This window comes from Bos indicus, chromosome 16, assembly GCF_029378745.1.
Source record: "Bos indicus isolate NIAB-ARS_2022 breed Sahiwal x Tharparkar chromosome 16, NIAB-ARS_B.indTharparkar_mat_pri_1.0, whole genome shotgun sequence".
Lineage (NCBI taxonomy): Eukaryota > Metazoa > Chordata > Mammalia > Artiodactyla > Bovidae > Bos > Bos indicus.
Genome location: NC_091775.1, coordinates 52,798,878 through 52,815,920, shown reverse-complemented (window position 1 = coordinate 52,815,920; position 17,043 = coordinate 52,798,878). Strand labels below are relative to the sequence as shown.

The window sequence follows — 17,043 nt, the reverse complement described above, 5'->3', positions numbered from 1 at the left end:
ACATGTAACTGAGCCCGTGCACCACAACTGTCGAGCCTGTGCTCTGGAACCCAGGATAACTACTTCATAACTACTGAAGTCCAGACACCCTAGAGCCCAGCTGTGCAACAAGAGAGGCCACCTCAGTCGGAAGCCCATGCACCACAACTAGGGAGTGGTCCCCCACTCACTGCAACTGGAGAAAGGCTGTGTGCAGCCACGAAGACCCAGCACAGGCAAAAATCAAAAATAAAAACTCAAGTCACATCAGGGAGTTCCCTGGAGGTCCGGTGGTTGAGTTACCACACTTTTATTGCCAGGGGCAAGGGTTCGATCCCTGATCGAGGAACTAAGATCCCACAAGCTACGCCACCAAAATGAGAGAAAGAAGGCACCTAAAAAGAGCTTCAGTAAAGACAGGCAGAGGGTGGAGTGGCCCAGAGGCTTCTGGAGCAGGCGGCTGTGACCCAGTCTCCCTTGTGAGAAGGGAGAACAGTCCTGCGGGGGGAAACCGCACCTGTCAGGCAGGTCCCAGGGCAGGAGAGCGGGTTTGTGTGGCTGGATCCATGCTGGGTAACAGTAAGGAACGGGAAGACCATGGTTCATGGGACAGAGATAGGCCGGATGGCTCTGGAAACCCCACAATAGTAACCCCAATGTCGACTGACCTCTCACCTGAAGCTCAGAAACGTGGTAATCTGTGATCTCACGGCTAATATGCAGGGGACCAGGACTCCAGCCTACATTCTTCTGGCTCTCAGCTACCCTGCTGCTTCCCATGGGGGCCCCCCAAGGCTGCACGGGGGGCTTCTTAGGTCTGTGAAAACTGGACTGCTATCCCAGGTCACTGCTTCCGGTTGTCTTCTTGACCAAGATTCTGGAATCCAGCCTGGGTTCCGGGAATGACTTGAAGTGGGACGGGGAAGGGCACCTGGGATGGGAGCGTGGGGCTGTGGGTCCGCCCCGGGCAGCAGGGTGCAGTGGGGGAGGGGCACTTCAGCGAGGGGGATGCCCCAGGAAGGGCTGAAGGCGACCGGGCAGGCAGAGGGGCTGCCTCTGAAAATGGAGCAGAGACGATGGGCTCCAGGAGGGGAGGATGGGGGACAGAGGAAGAAGGGGGCCAGACAGGGGATACCGGCTGTGTCTCGACTCACGCGTCACCCTCCTACAAATCTGAGGGGAAGACCTCACCTACAGGTCATGCAGGTAAGGCACTGCTTTCTTCTTAAGGAGACTCACTGACTCAAAACTCCTGGGAGGAAGCCTGACTTCCCATGAGCATAAACACAGTGGGAAGAGGAGCCGTTCCCTCAGGACATAAAATCCACAACCACTGTCGTCCATGATTCCTGCTTTCTGGCCTCTCAGCATGACCTCCAAAGTTCTGGAGGGGTCACCCCCAAACCTCAGGCCCCTCTGCTCTGGCCAAGGTCATCACACAGCTCACTCACTGACATTTCACACCAGAACTACTGACTCTGAGGTGCGTTCTTCCACCTTGGTGCCCACGCTCTCTCTTAATGACGGGGCAGATGACATTTAGAAGATTTTTTAATTGTTTTAAATTGCAACAACAGTGAATCTTAAAATAGCAACACGAGTCACCAAAAGCCAGGGCAGACCAGTTCAGAGACATGTAACAACAGGACACCTCACCAGACACTGGCAGAGATCCGCAGCCTTTGGGTATTTCTGGTTTCAGCTGATGGTGGCGCCCTCACGTGGCCACAGCGTTAAACACATGATACTAACGCATATATATGGAATTTAGAAAGATGGTAACAATAACCCTGTGTATGAGACAGCAAAAGAGACACTGATGTATAGATCAGTCTTATGGACTCTGTGGGAGAGGGAGAGGGTGGGGAGATTTGGGAGAATAGCATTGAAACATGTATAATATCATGTATGAAATGAGTCGCCAGTCCAGGTTCGATGCACGATACTGGATGCTTGGGGCTGGTGCACTGGGACAACCCAGAGGGAGGGTATGGGGAGGGAGGAGGGAGGAGGGTTCAGGATGGGGAACACAGGTATACCTGTGGCGGATTCATTTTGATATTTGGCGAAACTAATACAATATTGTAAAGTTTAAAAATAAAATAAAATTAAAAAAAAAAACACAAGGGGGCGAAGCAGGGACCAGAATTTCAAATGCCATGCGTGGTAAGTCACTTCAGTCGTGTCCGACTCTGTGCGACCCCATAGACGGCAGCCCACCAGGCTCCCCGGTCCCTGGGATTCTCCAGGCAAGAACACTGGAGTGGGCTGCCATTTCCTTCTCCAATGCATGAAAGTGAAAAGTGAAAGTGAAGTCACTCAGTCATGTCGGACTCTTAGCGACCCCATGGACTGCAGCCTACCAGGCTCCTCCGTCCATGGGATTTTCCAGGCAAGAGTACTGGAGTAGGGTGCCATCGCCTTCTCTGAATTTCAAAGGTGGCACCTTATTTACTGCTTTCCATCTCTGGAGTTCTCCTGTTCTCAGTTAATCTGTTTGGTTTAGTTTTTATTGGTGGAAGTCTACGTTACTTCAGATTTTGCTCACAGATATTTTTATATGGTTTTATTTCAAAGTCAAACAATTAGAATGCACAAAAGATGCACACATACTACGGGCGTTGTGTCAGGCAGGGGCCCAGCTGTAGGGCAGGTGGGACTACCCTGCCCTCAGAGGGCTGACCAAGGGATGAGGCCGTCTCGATACTAGGAGAAAGTGTTAAGGCAAGGGAAGAATAGGGGCTTCAGGAGAACAAGGGCCAGTGAACCCTGACTCTGTGCAAGGAAGGGGATATTCAGGGAAGACTTCCTGAAAGCAGTGACAATAAATTGTAACCAGAAGGATGGATGATTAAGAGTTGGCCAGGAGATAAGGCAGAGGGGTGGCACATAGGAAGGCTGAGGAGTAAGCCAGAGCCTGACATCCTAGGAAGCTTGAGCAGTGCTGGGGTGGGTACAGCATGCCAGGCAGGGGAGGCAAAGAGGTCAGGGCCAGTTCACCTGGAGACGACCTCATGTCCCATAATCCAGGACACACAATGTTCTTCTCTCTTCCCTCTTTTATTGTACAAGAAAACCAGGTAATGATGAAGTGGGGCTCAGGTTTAAAATCAGGACATATAGCGAAGCTACAAACAATCTAAATAATCCTTAAAAATTACTGACTCCCTAATACCTAAGCCTTTGAGAATTCCAACAGTTAATCCGGCAGTGGCCTCCCTTTCTCTGTAACAGTGGCAGGGAGGCGGGTTGATGGAGGTCAGGAGAATGACAGGAGGTAAGAAAAATGAAAGAAGTTTCCTCTTTCCTCTGCGTTGTTTGTTTTCGCCAAGTCTGAGGTTGAAGTGGCCACAGTTGAATGATCCCCTGATGTTACAGCATCATGAGATCCAAACCTCTAAAAGTTATACAGAGTTCAGGCTACTCCAACTAGATGGAGGTGCCACTTTCGGACAGCAGTGACCATGTCTGGGACCCCCTGGATGCCTGGATCGACCTCTACTTTCCCACTAGCCTCATCGGCAGCGATGCCGAGGGCTGCTTACCTCCACCACAGGCCTGGATGAAGAAGAGCTTGGGCTTCCCTCTCAAGCTGGGGCAGCCAGTACCATTGAAAGTGTTCACAATTCTCTCGACGGACACAGGACATCCATCTGTGCCATAAACAGCCCCTGGGAACTGGAGGTGGCTGGCCTAGAAGACCAAGAACTCTGGTGACAAACCCAAGAAGTTACAGTAGGAATCCAATGGCCTGTTTGTGCAGAGGCTTTGTGGGGACCAAGCATTTAGAAGGTTCCACCGGGGGCACAAGGCTGAGTGAAACACAGCAGGTTGGTCCCGGGCAGCCTCAATTCCAAGGGTCTCAAACTCACATGCCTATAAGCACCAGATAGCCTAACTCAAGAACACTGGCCAGCTTCCTCTAGATTGGTTGTTCTCAAAATGTGGTCCCTGGACCAGCAGCATCAGCATCACCTGGAAACTTACAAGACATGCAAATTCCCACCCAGATTTCCCAAATCAGAAACCTGGGTAGTGGGGACCAGATATCTGGCCCTTCGGGTACCTCTGTTACAGCTACATTGAGAACGACTACTCTAAAGCAATTACTCTTAAACTTTGTGTTTACAGGGGTCTTGTCAAAGCACAGGCTCTGAATGAGAACTTAAATTCTCCTGAGCTGCCAGACGATGCCCATGCTGCCGTCCAGGGGCCGCGCTGTGAATGAAAGGACCAAAGTGGTGGCCCCAGCCCAGCCACAGGCCAGAATTTTGCTCTTTGAGGATAAGGGCCTGATGGGTCAGACCTTTGTGGTTTTTCAGGACAAGCTGAAAATCGTGACTTCTGTGCTACAGTTGCCAGTTTTGAAAACACTGTACAATCCACTGGGGTTGTTACCTCTGCTCTGTCCAGCCCCTCAACTCAAAAGATGAGGAAACTGAGGCCCAGAAAGGGGGAGAGCCTTGGCCACCATGACCCAGCACATTAGCGGTCAAGGCCAGAGTGGGTCCCAGCGTCCCAACTCACAGCCAGCAGCAAAGGGCCCAGAACAACACCCAGCAGGACCAAGACAGGAGCTGGGAGCTCTCGTAAGCTGTGCCCTGCTCAGAACAAAATCCAGCTTACCTCTTCCTGCCTCTCCCAGATGGTTTCTCCCAGGGTCACAGCCCTCCCACCCAGGCAGGAGGAGCACCCAACTCCTCAGAGGGCCAATTGGCTTCTGAGAAAACAGCAGGAGGTGGACAGGGCCCTGTGGCTCTTCCCACAAAGGCCAGGGTGTCTTGGACACAGGAAGGGACGAGGCTCCTGCAGGGCCTCTCGGGGCAGCCTTCCTGGCACCTGCTAGAGAAGGTGAGGCCACCTACCTGACAGCCGTGAGACAGGATGACCACCACACAGCAGTCCAGAGCGCTGTGGTCCTGCCGCGCCAGCTGCATCAAAGCCTGGACCATTTGCTACAAGAGAGGGCCGTGGGTGAGCCCGACCACTGACGGATCAGGTCCTCATCCTGGGCCAGTCCCCTGCTCCCAGGGCCAGCAGTGAAGTTAGGACAGTCACAGTGATCACAAGAGAAGATAGGGGAAGAGATGCTGGGCTAGGCGCTCTTTATCTACTCCCACAATGTCCCTGCTGGCTCAGACGGTAAACAATCTCCCTGCAATACAGGAGACCTGGATTCGATCTCTGGGCCGAGAAGACCCTGCAGGAGGAAATGGCAACCCACTTCAGTATTCTTTCCTGGAGAATTCCATGGGGCAGAGGAGCCTGGTGGGCTACAGTCCATGGAGTCACAAAGAGTCAGACATGACTGAGCGACTAACACTTACCTAACGCAACCCTAGGAGGTGAGGACAGTTCTCGCTTTATAGACAGAGAAGCTCAGGCTCGGGAGTCACACGGGGAGTGGGGGAGTCAGTCCTCAACCCGAGTCTCTGAGTCTGGAGCTCTCGCTGGTAACCACTGAGCCATACTGCCTCTTGCGGTCCTCCAGACTGAAGGGCTTGTCTTGGGGAGGCGCTGGCTTTCAGGGGCCCTCTTTAGGACACTACCCCACGAGCCCCCGTTTCTGTCCGTGCACAGGGCCTGTACCTTGGCAGTCAGGTCACATTTCACCTCCACCACAAACTGCAGCAGGTGGAAGCGTCGCCGCATCCTCTCACAGTCGATGTTGGAGCCCGTGCGGGCCCTGAGCCCCGACTCGCGGCAGAAGTTCACGTTGTTGATGATCAGGCAGTGGCCACAGGGGTCTGCATTCAGGACATAGGCCTGCCCAAGCAGAGGGAGCAGCATAAACCAGGGTCTCGCTGCACTCCTCAGGAGAGAAGGCGACCCCCTGCGTCTCACCCACGGGAGGACAGTCTGGAGAGACGGGACAGAGCCCGCAGTCTGCCTCACTCTGAAGATTAGCTCCCCTCAGAGTACTCAGGATGGAACCGCTAGCTGAGAAATCCAGCTGCCCTAGACACTGACCCCCAAAGGACCAACAGGCCGCCCAGTCCTGGAGAGTACTGACAATCACGTGATCAGCTCTGCTGGCAGACTCCTGCCCAAGGCACCCTTGGAGAGTCTGAGGCCACTTCCTCTCAAGGTTCAGTGTTTCTCTAGTAATTCTCTCTCACAGCAGCCTGGGGTTTTTTGCTGCTGTTGTTTATGGCACTCTACATTCTACACTACTATGGCACTCTACACTCTACATCTACTCTATTTACACTTATATATTTCTTTGTGTGACTAGTCTCCGCTAGGCTGATGGCTCCACGAGTGCTAGAAACTTGAGTGGCTGGTTCCCAGGTGTCCTAGTGCGAAGTCCAGGCTGACACAGGGGAGTCACACAATAAATACTGTGACAGACAGGCAGTGACTTGGTCCAGGGTGGGTGCCACAGCCGATTCTCATACTGACCCCTCCTTAGAGCTAACCCAGCTTCACAGATGAGGAAAGAGCAGGGTGAGACAGTCTGCTTCAGGAGAGCTGTACCAGGGTCAGGGCGCTGTAGGGGGCCCAGGACTGAGCTGGGCTGAGCTCCTGGGGCTCCTGACACAGCTGCAGGAAGGACCTGGGAAGCAGAGAGCAGACGAGCCGAAAGCCAACACAATTGGCCCCAAATGACATGAAGACTCACCAGATCGGCATTTCCCTTGGCTCTGTCCTGAGGACCTGGAGAGAGAAAGAGGGAAGACGTGAATGTCAGGGTCCAGCAGGGAAGGAACAAGGGACCCTGTGAGGACACGTCCCACAGAAACGCAGAAGAGCAGGAACTCAGGAACTCCCGGGGACTGCTGGTGAAGTCAAGTGGCACAGCCACCTTGGGGAACTATTTAGAAGTTTCCAAGGGTTTCCCTGGTGGTACAGTGGATAAGAATCCACCTGCCAATGCAGGGGACACAGGTTTGATCCCTGGGATGCCCCACAATGACTGAGGACCGTGCAACTAGACCCCGTGCTCCGCAACAAGAGAAGCACCGCAATGAGAAGCCCGTGCACCGCAAGGAAGAGTAGCGCCTGCTTGCCTCAACTAGAGAAAGCCCATGCACAGCAATGAAGACCCAGCACAGCCAAAAATAAATAAATAATTTTTTTAAAGACATTAAAAAAAAAAAAGAAGTTTCCAATAAGGTTGAACACACACCTACTATCTGACCAGCAACTCTACTCTCAAGTACAGAGCCAAGAGAAACGAGCACAGTGGGCACCAAACAACTTGGCCATGAATGATCCTCAAAGCCTTATTCACACTCCCCAAACTAGAAACAACCCAAACATCCAGCAGCAAGTGGATGCGTAAGCCAACTGTGACACAACTATACAAAGGGACACGACAGAGCTTAAAAAGGAGGAGGTACATGCAACGCCACGGATAACTGCCAAACACCATTCCGAGTTTTTAAACAGCCAGCAGAGTGCATACAGTGTGATTCCATTTATGTGAAATTCTAGAACAGAGAGACATAGGGATGCTCCAGGTCTGTTCCTTCTCTGTGGAATCCATGGAGCCCAGCACACAGTAAAGTGAAAGTCGCTCAGTCGTGTCCAACTCTTTGCAACCCCATGGTCTATATAGTCCACGGAATTCCAGCACACACCAAATAGCTGAAGAATGAATAAATGAGTAAAGGTGTGATTTTTCTTTCCGTATCAAAAAAGGTTTCATTTCAATTAGCAAGAAGTCAACTGACCACCAGCCTCCAAGGTTATGGGACTTTTTATTTTTTAAATAAATAGACATTGACCATCACCCAGTCATGCCAGAGACTATACTCATGATCCAACCATAGTGCCATTCATCGCTCAGAGCTGGCATGGACCTTGTTAGGAGCTATTCTTTTGCCAGTTTAAAAATCATGCCATAAATGCATTTACATTCCATCTTTTAAATTAAAAACAGTTTTACCTATCCTGAAGACTCCCATTAGACCACAGATTTAATTCTTAAACAACTGCTCATTTCCAAAATTCCACTGCACTCCCAAAAATACCATTATCTACTACATATCCAGACATGAGAATTGGACCATAAAGCAGGCTGAGGACTGAAGAACTGATGCTTTTGAATTGTGCTGTTGGAGAAGACTCTTGAGAGTCTCTTGGACTGCAAGGAGATCAAACCAGTCAATCCTAAAGGAAATCAACTCTGAATATTCATTGGAAGGACTGATGCTGAAGTGGAAGCTCCATACTCTGGCCACCTGATGCAAAGAGCCAACTCATTGGAAAAGACCCTGATGCTGGGAAAGATTGAGGGCAAAAGGAGAGGAGGCAGAAGAGGATGAAATTAGATACTGACTCAATGGACATGAACCTGAGCAAACTTGGGGAGATAATGAAGGACAGGGGAGCCTGGTGCACTGCAGTCCATGGGGTCACAGAGAGTCGGACATGACTTAGCGACTGAACAACAGCAGCAACCAATGTTGAAGAATGTGTTTATTTCCTGAACTGGCAGTAATGATCACAAAGTGAGAGAGTAACACCATCAAAACGGCAGAATAAGAGTTTTCTACCACCTTCATTCTCCAAAAGAACATTGATTTTTGACAATTACCCACAGATAAGAATGCCTTTGTGGAAGTCCAAGAGTCTAGCAGAGAAGTTGTAGTATACTGATGGTGCAAAATTCTAATTACATAGGACATATTGAAGAATAAAGACTAGAGGAGATTGCTCCTTCTTCAAAGACAGCAACACAAGACTTTGAGGAATATGAAAAACTAAGGAAACAAGATACCACCAAAAACACACAATGGAAATCTATGATTTGCCGAATAAAGAACTCAAAATTGTTGTTAAGGAAGCTAAGTGAGCTATAAGAAAACATAGAAAGACAATATATATACCCACAAGTGGAACTGCTGGATCACATAGTATTACTACTTTTTTTTTCAAGTATTAGGGCTTCCCAGGGACAATGCAGGAGACCTGGGTTCAGTCCCTGGGTTGGGAAGACCCCTGAAGAAGGGAATGGCTACCCACTCTGGTACTCTGGCCTGGAAAATTCCAGGGACTGTATGGTCAATGGGGTCACAAAGAGTTGGACACGACTGAGCGACTTTCACTTTCACACCTGAAAGCTGCTGAGCAAGTAAATCTTAAATGTTCTCACCACATATACAAAAAAAAAGTGTTAATTATGTGAGCTGATGGATGTGTGGTCATTTTTCCATAATACATCCAAGTATCGAATCATCACCTTAAACTTACACAATGTGTTATACGTCAATTATATCTCAATGAAGATGGAAAAATTTTTTTCAATTTTTACCTAAAAAAAAAAATCTACTAAGCAAAACGGTTGCTCTTGGGAGGTCCATAGGCCACAGCGACATGTAGAGGGAGTAAACTGACAAAGGCACCGAAAGAAAGAGGTGGGGAGGGGGTCCCCTAGTGCTCCAGTGGTTGCCCTGAGTTCATTCCAGGAAGATCCCACATGCCTCGGGGCGACTAAGCCCATGTGCCAAAACTACTGAACCTCGAACCCTAGGGCCCATGCTCCGCAACAAGAGAAGTCACTGCAATAAGAAGAGTAGGCCTCACTTGCTGCAACTAGAGAAAGCCCGAGTGCAGCAAGACCCAGCACAGCCAAATAAGTAATTTTTAAAAAAGGAAAGAAAAGAGGTAAGGAAGGCTCCAGGCAGCAGTCACTGTACTAACAAAGGCAGGGAGGGGTTCTAGTCCCACACGGAGGATAGAGTAGTCAGATATAACATGCATGAAACCCATTTCTCCCAAAATGACAGCTTCCAAGGGGACAAGAAGCACATATGGGCAAGTGTGTCTGTGAAAGAAGCAGTCATAGCCTGAGCATCGCTGAGCACATGCCCATGGCTCCAGCAGAGACAGAAGGCAGAAAACACACCCCCTCTGCTGCCCAGGGGAAGGAAGGGTAGATGTCCTAGTGCTGGGCCTAGGCAACACAAATCACACACAGAGCACTTCCCGGGTCATCCAGTGGCTGAGACTCCAAGCTCCCAATGCAAGGGGCCTAGGTTCGATCCCTGGTGGGGGAACTTGATCCCACGTGACACAACTAAAGATCCCACATGCCATACTCAGTTAAGTTAACCATTAGTACTAATATTATTATCAGCATCCATACCATGGCAATGGCCAACTGGGCAACCATGAAATAGAAAGTGCTAGGTCTCCACATGCTGCCATGGAAACAAAGCCCTAAGAAAAAAACACATGCGCATCAACAAGAGAATGGGTAAATAAACCGTGGACAATTCAGAATAAGAACTAGCTCACAATGAAACAGAATTAACTTCTGATACACACAACAGCATGAGTGAATTTCACAAATATAATGATTGCAAGAGAAGCCAGACTCAGAGAGTACATAGGATTTCATTTGCACTGAAGTTCAAGGACAAGCAAAAGGCATCTGTGGCAACAGAGGTCAAAATAGTGATTCCTTTGGAAGGGGGAAGAATGGGAATAGACTGGAAAGAAGTACAAGAGAGTCTTAAAGGACACCAGAATGCTCTATATGGTAATAACCTGGAGCGTGGTTATCTGTGGCTGCTGTTTAGTCGCTAAGTCATGTCCAGCTTTTTGCAGTCTCATGGACTGCAACCCGCCAGTTCTCCATCCATGGGGTCTCCCAGGCAAGAACACTGGAGTGGGTTGCCATTTCCTTTTCTAGGGGATCTTCCCCACCCAGGGATCAAATCCATGCCTCCTGCAGTCGCAGGCAGATTTTTTACCGCTGAGCCACCAGGGAAGCCCAATTGGTAAAAACCATCCAGCTGCAGCCTTTGGATTTATGTATTTTACTGGATGTAGCTTTGTGACCATAGGCAATTACTTCACCTCCCTGGGTCTTGGGTTCCTCATCAACAAGAATGGGTCTAATGATGCCCCGCCTTGCAGGGTTGTTGTGAGGAGAAGAGGTAAGGGTATGTACAGCACCTGCTTGAGACAGACTCTAATAGACGCCTCCTTCCTGCCCTCAAGCTTGCGCTAGTCCACTTGATTCACCTGGACCCAAAGGCAAATCACAAACACTAGATCGATCTGGAAACACTGACCAAAGCCCATGACGTGAAAACCAGACTTCAACACATGCTTTTCAGAGGAGGGGCTCTCCTGAACCCCTACCGGAATATTCCACCCATCCCCTATGAGTACTCAGAAAGACAACACCAAAATTAAGTTATGAAGCTCACGCTACCCAGCTGTACCACTGGTCACTTGTCAATGACCGCTTGGTACTCCCACCCACCACCCCCTCTTGGTACTCACAGACATCAGTGAATCCTCCAGAACCAGCGTCCACTGCCCTGGGTACCTCTGGTCTGAGAACCTCAGGCCTGAGCTTGGCTGGCCAGAGCTCCTCCGGCCCCAGCACCACTGGAGCGAGTTTTCCTTGGCTCGGCTTTGATGGGTCCTGCTTCATCACTCTCGGTTCCCCGGGTTTGAGGCCCTCTGGTCCAAGTACCACCGGCTTGAGATCCAGGGGTCTGATGGCCTCCACATCCTGTTTTGCTGCTTGTCTGCTGGTCTTCAATAATGAAGCCAGAGTGTCCTGGCCTGTGTCCTCCAAGCAGGAGATGAACAAAGGAAGGGCCTGACTCCCTCGAGTCTCTAGATCTAGGATTAGCTGCCTGGCCTGATCGCGCCGAGATCCTGAGCCTGCCCTCTGTTTGGAAAGAAAGACATGTCATTATTATCTACACACTTTGCTTTGATTCTTACCCTGACCCCCAATTCCCATCTACCTAAATCTAAACAATCAGGTACATGGGCAAAAATTGAGCCTGAGGTTACTCTGAGCATAGGCCACCTGCCAGTCTTCATTTATCTATTCAGTCTCTATGTTGGGGATGTCTACTGTGTGCCCAGAATGGGCCAAGTGCTGAAAATGCAGGAGAGAACAGTCTGTCTTCGTGGAGTGACTTCTAACGGAAGATGTAAACAGGAGTTCCCCTGGTTGTCCAGTGGTTAGGAGTCTGCCTGCCAATGGAGAGGACACAGGTTCAATCCCTGGTCCAGGAACTAAGATCCCACATGCCACAGGGCAACTGAGCTTGTATGCCACAGTTACTGAAGCCCACATGCCCTAGAGCCTGTGCTCCACCACTAGAGAAGCCACTGCAATGAGAAGCCCGTGCACCGCAACTGGAGAGTGGCCCCCACTTGCCACAACTAGAAAAAGTCATGCATAACAAGAAGCCCGTGAACAGCAGGGAGAGGTCTCAGCCCATGAGCTCCACTGCAGCCAAAAACAAAAACTGATAAATAATGGGGAAAGGAAAAAAAAGACAAGACAATGACACGGCAAGGACAGAAATGCCAGAAGGAAAATCACATGGGGCTGGAAGGGTACGGGTGTACTCAACCCGGACTTGAGAAATCAGGGAAGCCTCCAAGGAGGGGCTAGCTTGCCTGAGCCCCCAGAACACTAAGAAAGGAATAGTGAATTCAGAGAAACGGGAGATTAAGTTGAGTGGGAGAGAGATCTTTGCACAGCCAGGCCAAGAAAGCTGTGAGAGCTACGTAAGAGCTTTAAGAAAGAAGCGACAGTGTCCGATCTGCCTTTTAAAAAACTCAGCCTGGGGGCAAAGTGGACAATGGCAGGGAGTGGCCACAGCCAAGTTCCGTGGTGGCAAAGACTTGCAGCTGGAATGGAGAAAAGTCAGAGGACAGACAAAAGAAATAAGGAGGGGAAATCCACAAGACCTGGGCATTGATTGGGCGGACTGTGAAGTTGCAGGAGTGGTCGAGGTTGACAAGTGTCGGGATGGTGAGATCAGAGGAGACAGGGAGCAGGAGGAAGATGCTGGTTATCTGCTGGTTCTCCTTTGAGGCCTAATTCTGGGCAAGTTCCACAGGGATAAGACACCACCCTGTGCACAAATATCCTACAGCAGTGTGATCCAAGAGAATTTTTCATGACAAAGGAAATCTTTATCTGAGCTGTCCAAAATGGCAGCCATTAGCCACATGTAGCTACTGAGCACTTGGGTCATGTGACTAAGGAACTGCCTTTTCTGGGTTCAATTTTAATTACTTATATTTACATTTAAATAGCCACATGTGACTAATGGACACTCCACTGAGTAGCACGTGCTTCAGTCAAGTTCAGCTCTTTGCAACCCTATGGACTGTAGCCTGCCATGAGATTTTTCAGGCAAGAATACTGGAGTGGGTTGCTATTTCCTTCTCCAAGGGGTCTTCTTGACCCAGGGACTAAACCTATGTCTCTTATGTCTCCTGCACTGGCAGGTCATTTCTTTACCATTAGCACCACCTGGGAAGCTCCTTGAATAGCACATATTTGTACTATCACTGAGATGATTGATTTTCATTAGCGAAAGTTAGCTACATGCCTACTTTTCTACAAGTAAGTCATGGGGTTTTGATTTCTCTCAATGTTTACAAACACTCACAGACACGTGTTAAACGCATCATTTCATTTAGTCCTCCTCAACAACCTTGTAAAGAGGTTAAATTACAATTACCCCCACCTTAAGGATGAAGGAAACTGAGTCTAAGAAAGTTGCTGCAACTTGCTAATATGTAATATGTCACAGAGCCAGGATGACAGCCCAGATCCACATGGTTCTGCCATAATAGGAGTGGTAAAACGGTGGCCCATTGTTCATAACACATTCTTTAAAAATTCTGAATTTGTTGCTAACGTTTATTTTTAATTTTATATTGGAGTATATTTGATAGTACTGTCTTAGTTTCAGATATACAACAAAGTGATTCACTTATACAAGGATCTATTCTTTTTCATGTACCAGACCACCTTATCTGCCTCCTGAGAAACCTGTAGGCAACAGTTAGAACCAGACATACAACAGAACTGGTTCAGAATTGGGAAAGGAATACATCAAGGTTTATATGGTCACCCTGCTTATTTAAATTCTGTGCAGAGTACATCATGTGAAATGCCAGGCTGGATGAAGCACAAGCTGGAATCAAGAGTGCCAGGAGAAATTTCAACAACCTCAAATATGTAGATGATACCACTCTAATGGCAGAAAGTGAAGAGGACTAAAGAGCCTCTTGATGAAGGTGAAAGAGGAGAGTGAAAAAGCTGGCTTAAAACTCAACATTCAAAAAACTAAGATCATTGCATCCAGTCCCATCACTTCATGGCAAATAGATGGGGAAAAAATAGAAACAATGGCAGATTTTATTTTCTTGGACTCCAAAATCACTACGGACAGTGACTGCAGCCATCAGATTAAAAGATGCTTGCTCCTTGGAAAAAAAAAAACTATGATAAACCTGCTGCTACTGCTAAGTCACTTCAGTCGTGTCCGACTCTGTGCGACCCCATGGATGGCAACCTACCAGGCTCCTCCATCCATGGGATTTGCCAGGCAAGAGTACTGGGGTGGGGTGCCATGGCCTTCTCTGATGACAAACCTAGATAGAGCATTAAAAAGCAGAGGTCTATATAGTCAAAGCTATGGTCTTTCCAGTAGTCATGTATGGATGTGAGAGTTGGACCACAAAGAATTGATGCTTTCAAACTGTGTTGCTGGAGAAGACTCTTGAGAGTCCCTTGGACTTCGAGGAGATCAAACCAGTCAATCCTAAAGGAAATCAACCATGAATATTCATTGGAAGGACTGATGTTCAAGCTGAAACTCCAATACTGTGACCACCTGATGCAAAGAGCCAGCTCATTGGAAAAGATCCTGATGCTGGGAAAGATTGAAGGCAGGAGGAGAAGGGAGTGACAGAGGATGAGATGGTTGGATGGCATCACTGACTCATGAGATGGTTGGATGGCATCATGAGTTTGAACAAACTCCGGGAGATAGCGAAGGACAGGGAAGCCTGGGGTGTTGTAGTCCATGGGGTCACAAAGAATCAGACACAACTTAGCAACTGAACAACAACAACAATTCTTTTTAAAATTGGTTTTCCCTTTGGGTTATCACAGATTATTGAGCAGAGTTCCCTGTGCTATTTTTGCTAACGTGTAAAATCAGGAAACAGGAATTCCCTGGTGATCCAGTGGTTAAAATTCCTCACTTTCACTGAAAGGGCCTGGGTTCAACCCCTGGTCAGGGAACTAAGATCCTGCAAGCCTCAGGGCGTGGCCAAAAGACCAAAATAATTTCCCACTTGAAATTGCAACCCACTCCAGTATTCTTGCCTGGAGAATCCCATGGACAAAGGAGCCTGGGCTACAGTCCATGGGGTTCCAAAGGGACAGACATGACTGAGCGACTAACACTTTCACTTTTCTCAATATAAAAGATCTGGCAACACCGGGCCAGCATTCTTGTATGATCATACTCAGCTGGAGTCGGAGGGCAGGGCAGAGGCTGCCCATTCTAGTGCCCACCTATTGTGCCTCCAAGCACATTCAAGTTTATCACTCCTGTGAATGTTCCTGGTAGCAAGCATAAGGCCTCAAATTATTTCCACTCCTTAGTACACAGCAGATGCTCATAAGACTTCTCTTAATATTATACATTGGTGACTTCCCATATGATATTTGTCCTATTAAAGACTTCCTCAGTGGTCAGGCCAAGTTCCTGGATGACGCAGAAACTGGCCTGCAAGCAGCCTACAGGGCGCTATGCAAGAGCCTCTAGGAAGCCACACATTCCCACTGTATCTCCTGGTAAGAAATACATCCTGTTCCCTCCTGACCTCACAGGCCTGTGATGAGGGTCAAATACGACAAAGATATGACAGTGCTTTTAATGAGAACCTCAGGGACTTTCCTGGTGGTCCAGTGGTTGGGGATCCACCTGCCAATGCTGGGGACATGGGTTTGATTCCTGGTCCGGGAGGATCCCACATGCTGCAGGGCAACTGGACCCATGCTCTCCAACTACGGAGCCAGCAGTCTAGAGCCCTTGAGCTGCAACAAGAGAAGCCACTGAAATGAGAAGCTCACCCACTGCAACTAGAGTGTAGGCCCACTTGCCACAACTAGAGAGAGCCTGTGAGTAGTAACAAAGACCCAGAACAGCCAAAAATAAATGCTTTTAAAGAGAACCTCAAATGTTTGATTTTATTATTCTCTTCATTATCTGCAGTAGGCCCCTCATCTCTAAACCCCTTAAAAGACACATAATACACGAGGGGCTGGCCAAGGAGGACAGGGCAAAGACAGGTACCATCTGATGTGTCCTCATTCTGTGCCTGAAGCTTTTCTGTTTCACAACCCTTATCTCTTTTAGCCCTCACGGCAATATGACATTTTTCCCATTTCACAGCATGGGAAACTGAGGCTCAAAGAGGGTACAGTGCCAGGCAGTCAGACCTCCCTAGTGGGTGCTCTGAACCTCCACCTTCGTGCATGCTCAGAAGCTCAGTCATGTCTAACTCTTTGGGAACCTCATGGACTGTAGCCCACCAGGCTCCTCTGTCCAGGTGATTTCCCAGGCAAGAATACTGGGGTGAGTTCCTTCTCTAGGGGCTCTTCCCCACCCAAGGTTCAAATCCATGTCTCCTGCCTTGGAGGTGGATTCTTTACCACTGAGCCACCTGAGAAGCCAGAACCTCCACCCCAGAGGAGGAAAAAACAGGTATGCCTCTAGACAAGCATCCAGCACTGCAGCGGTTCACAGGTGTACTCTGCTCGTGCAAGGCGTGTAATCGCTTTAGCAAACCCTCAAAAAGGTGTTTGGGGGTTGTTTGGTTCCTCTGGGAAATTTAGCAGGCTCGACGCCCTGGGGGAAAACGGGGTTCCCTCACGATGGTTCCCCAAAGGGAAGGGGTACTGTGTGGCACAGACCGCGGGGTGGGGGGGACGCGACGGGGGGAGGCGAGGGCGGGAGCCGGGCCATTAAGTCACGATGTGGCTTCAGCAACCCTCTCCGCGCGGCCTCGCAGTCCCCAACTGTGACCTGAAGTCTGCGCTGCGCGGGAAGCTGGGGACCGTACCTGAATGTCCTCGATCATGTCGGGAGTGAAGAGCTCGCGACTCAGCAGAGCGTCCCAAAGCGAGGCAACCTGCAGCTCACCGACCAGCCGCACCCGGTACCGCCGCAGGAGCAGCCGGTCAGCCTCGTTCATGGCGAACAGACGGCCGGGACCCCCGTAGCCTCTGTCCGCTTCCGGGCTTCGGCCGCCGCGCCCCGCCTC

The 17,043-nt window shown here is 49.4% G+C and overlaps 1 protein-coding gene across 1 annotated transcript in view; it reads right to left on the bottom strand.

Annotated features, from left to right (window-relative positions):
• Window positions 1–17,043, bottom strand: part of CASP9 (caspase 9) — a 22,860-nt gene extending 5,817 nt beyond the window's left edge. Inside the window, exons 1-6 of the mRNA XM_019976406.2 lie at window positions 16,843–17,043; window positions 11,221–11,617; window positions 6,602–6,636; window positions 5,569–5,745; window positions 4,845–4,934; window positions 3,525–3,672 (exon numbers count right to left, since the gene is read on the bottom strand). Of these exons, the coding sequence (XP_019831965.1) occupies window positions 3,525–3,672; window positions 4,845–4,934; window positions 5,569–5,745; window positions 6,602–6,636; window positions 11,221–11,617; window positions 16,843–16,974 (979 nt within the window). The 5' untranslated portion in view covers window positions 16,975–17,043. The remainder of the gene's footprint in view (window positions 1–3,524; window positions 3,673–4,844; window positions 4,935–5,568; window positions 5,746–6,601; window positions 6,637–11,220; window positions 11,618–16,842) is intronic.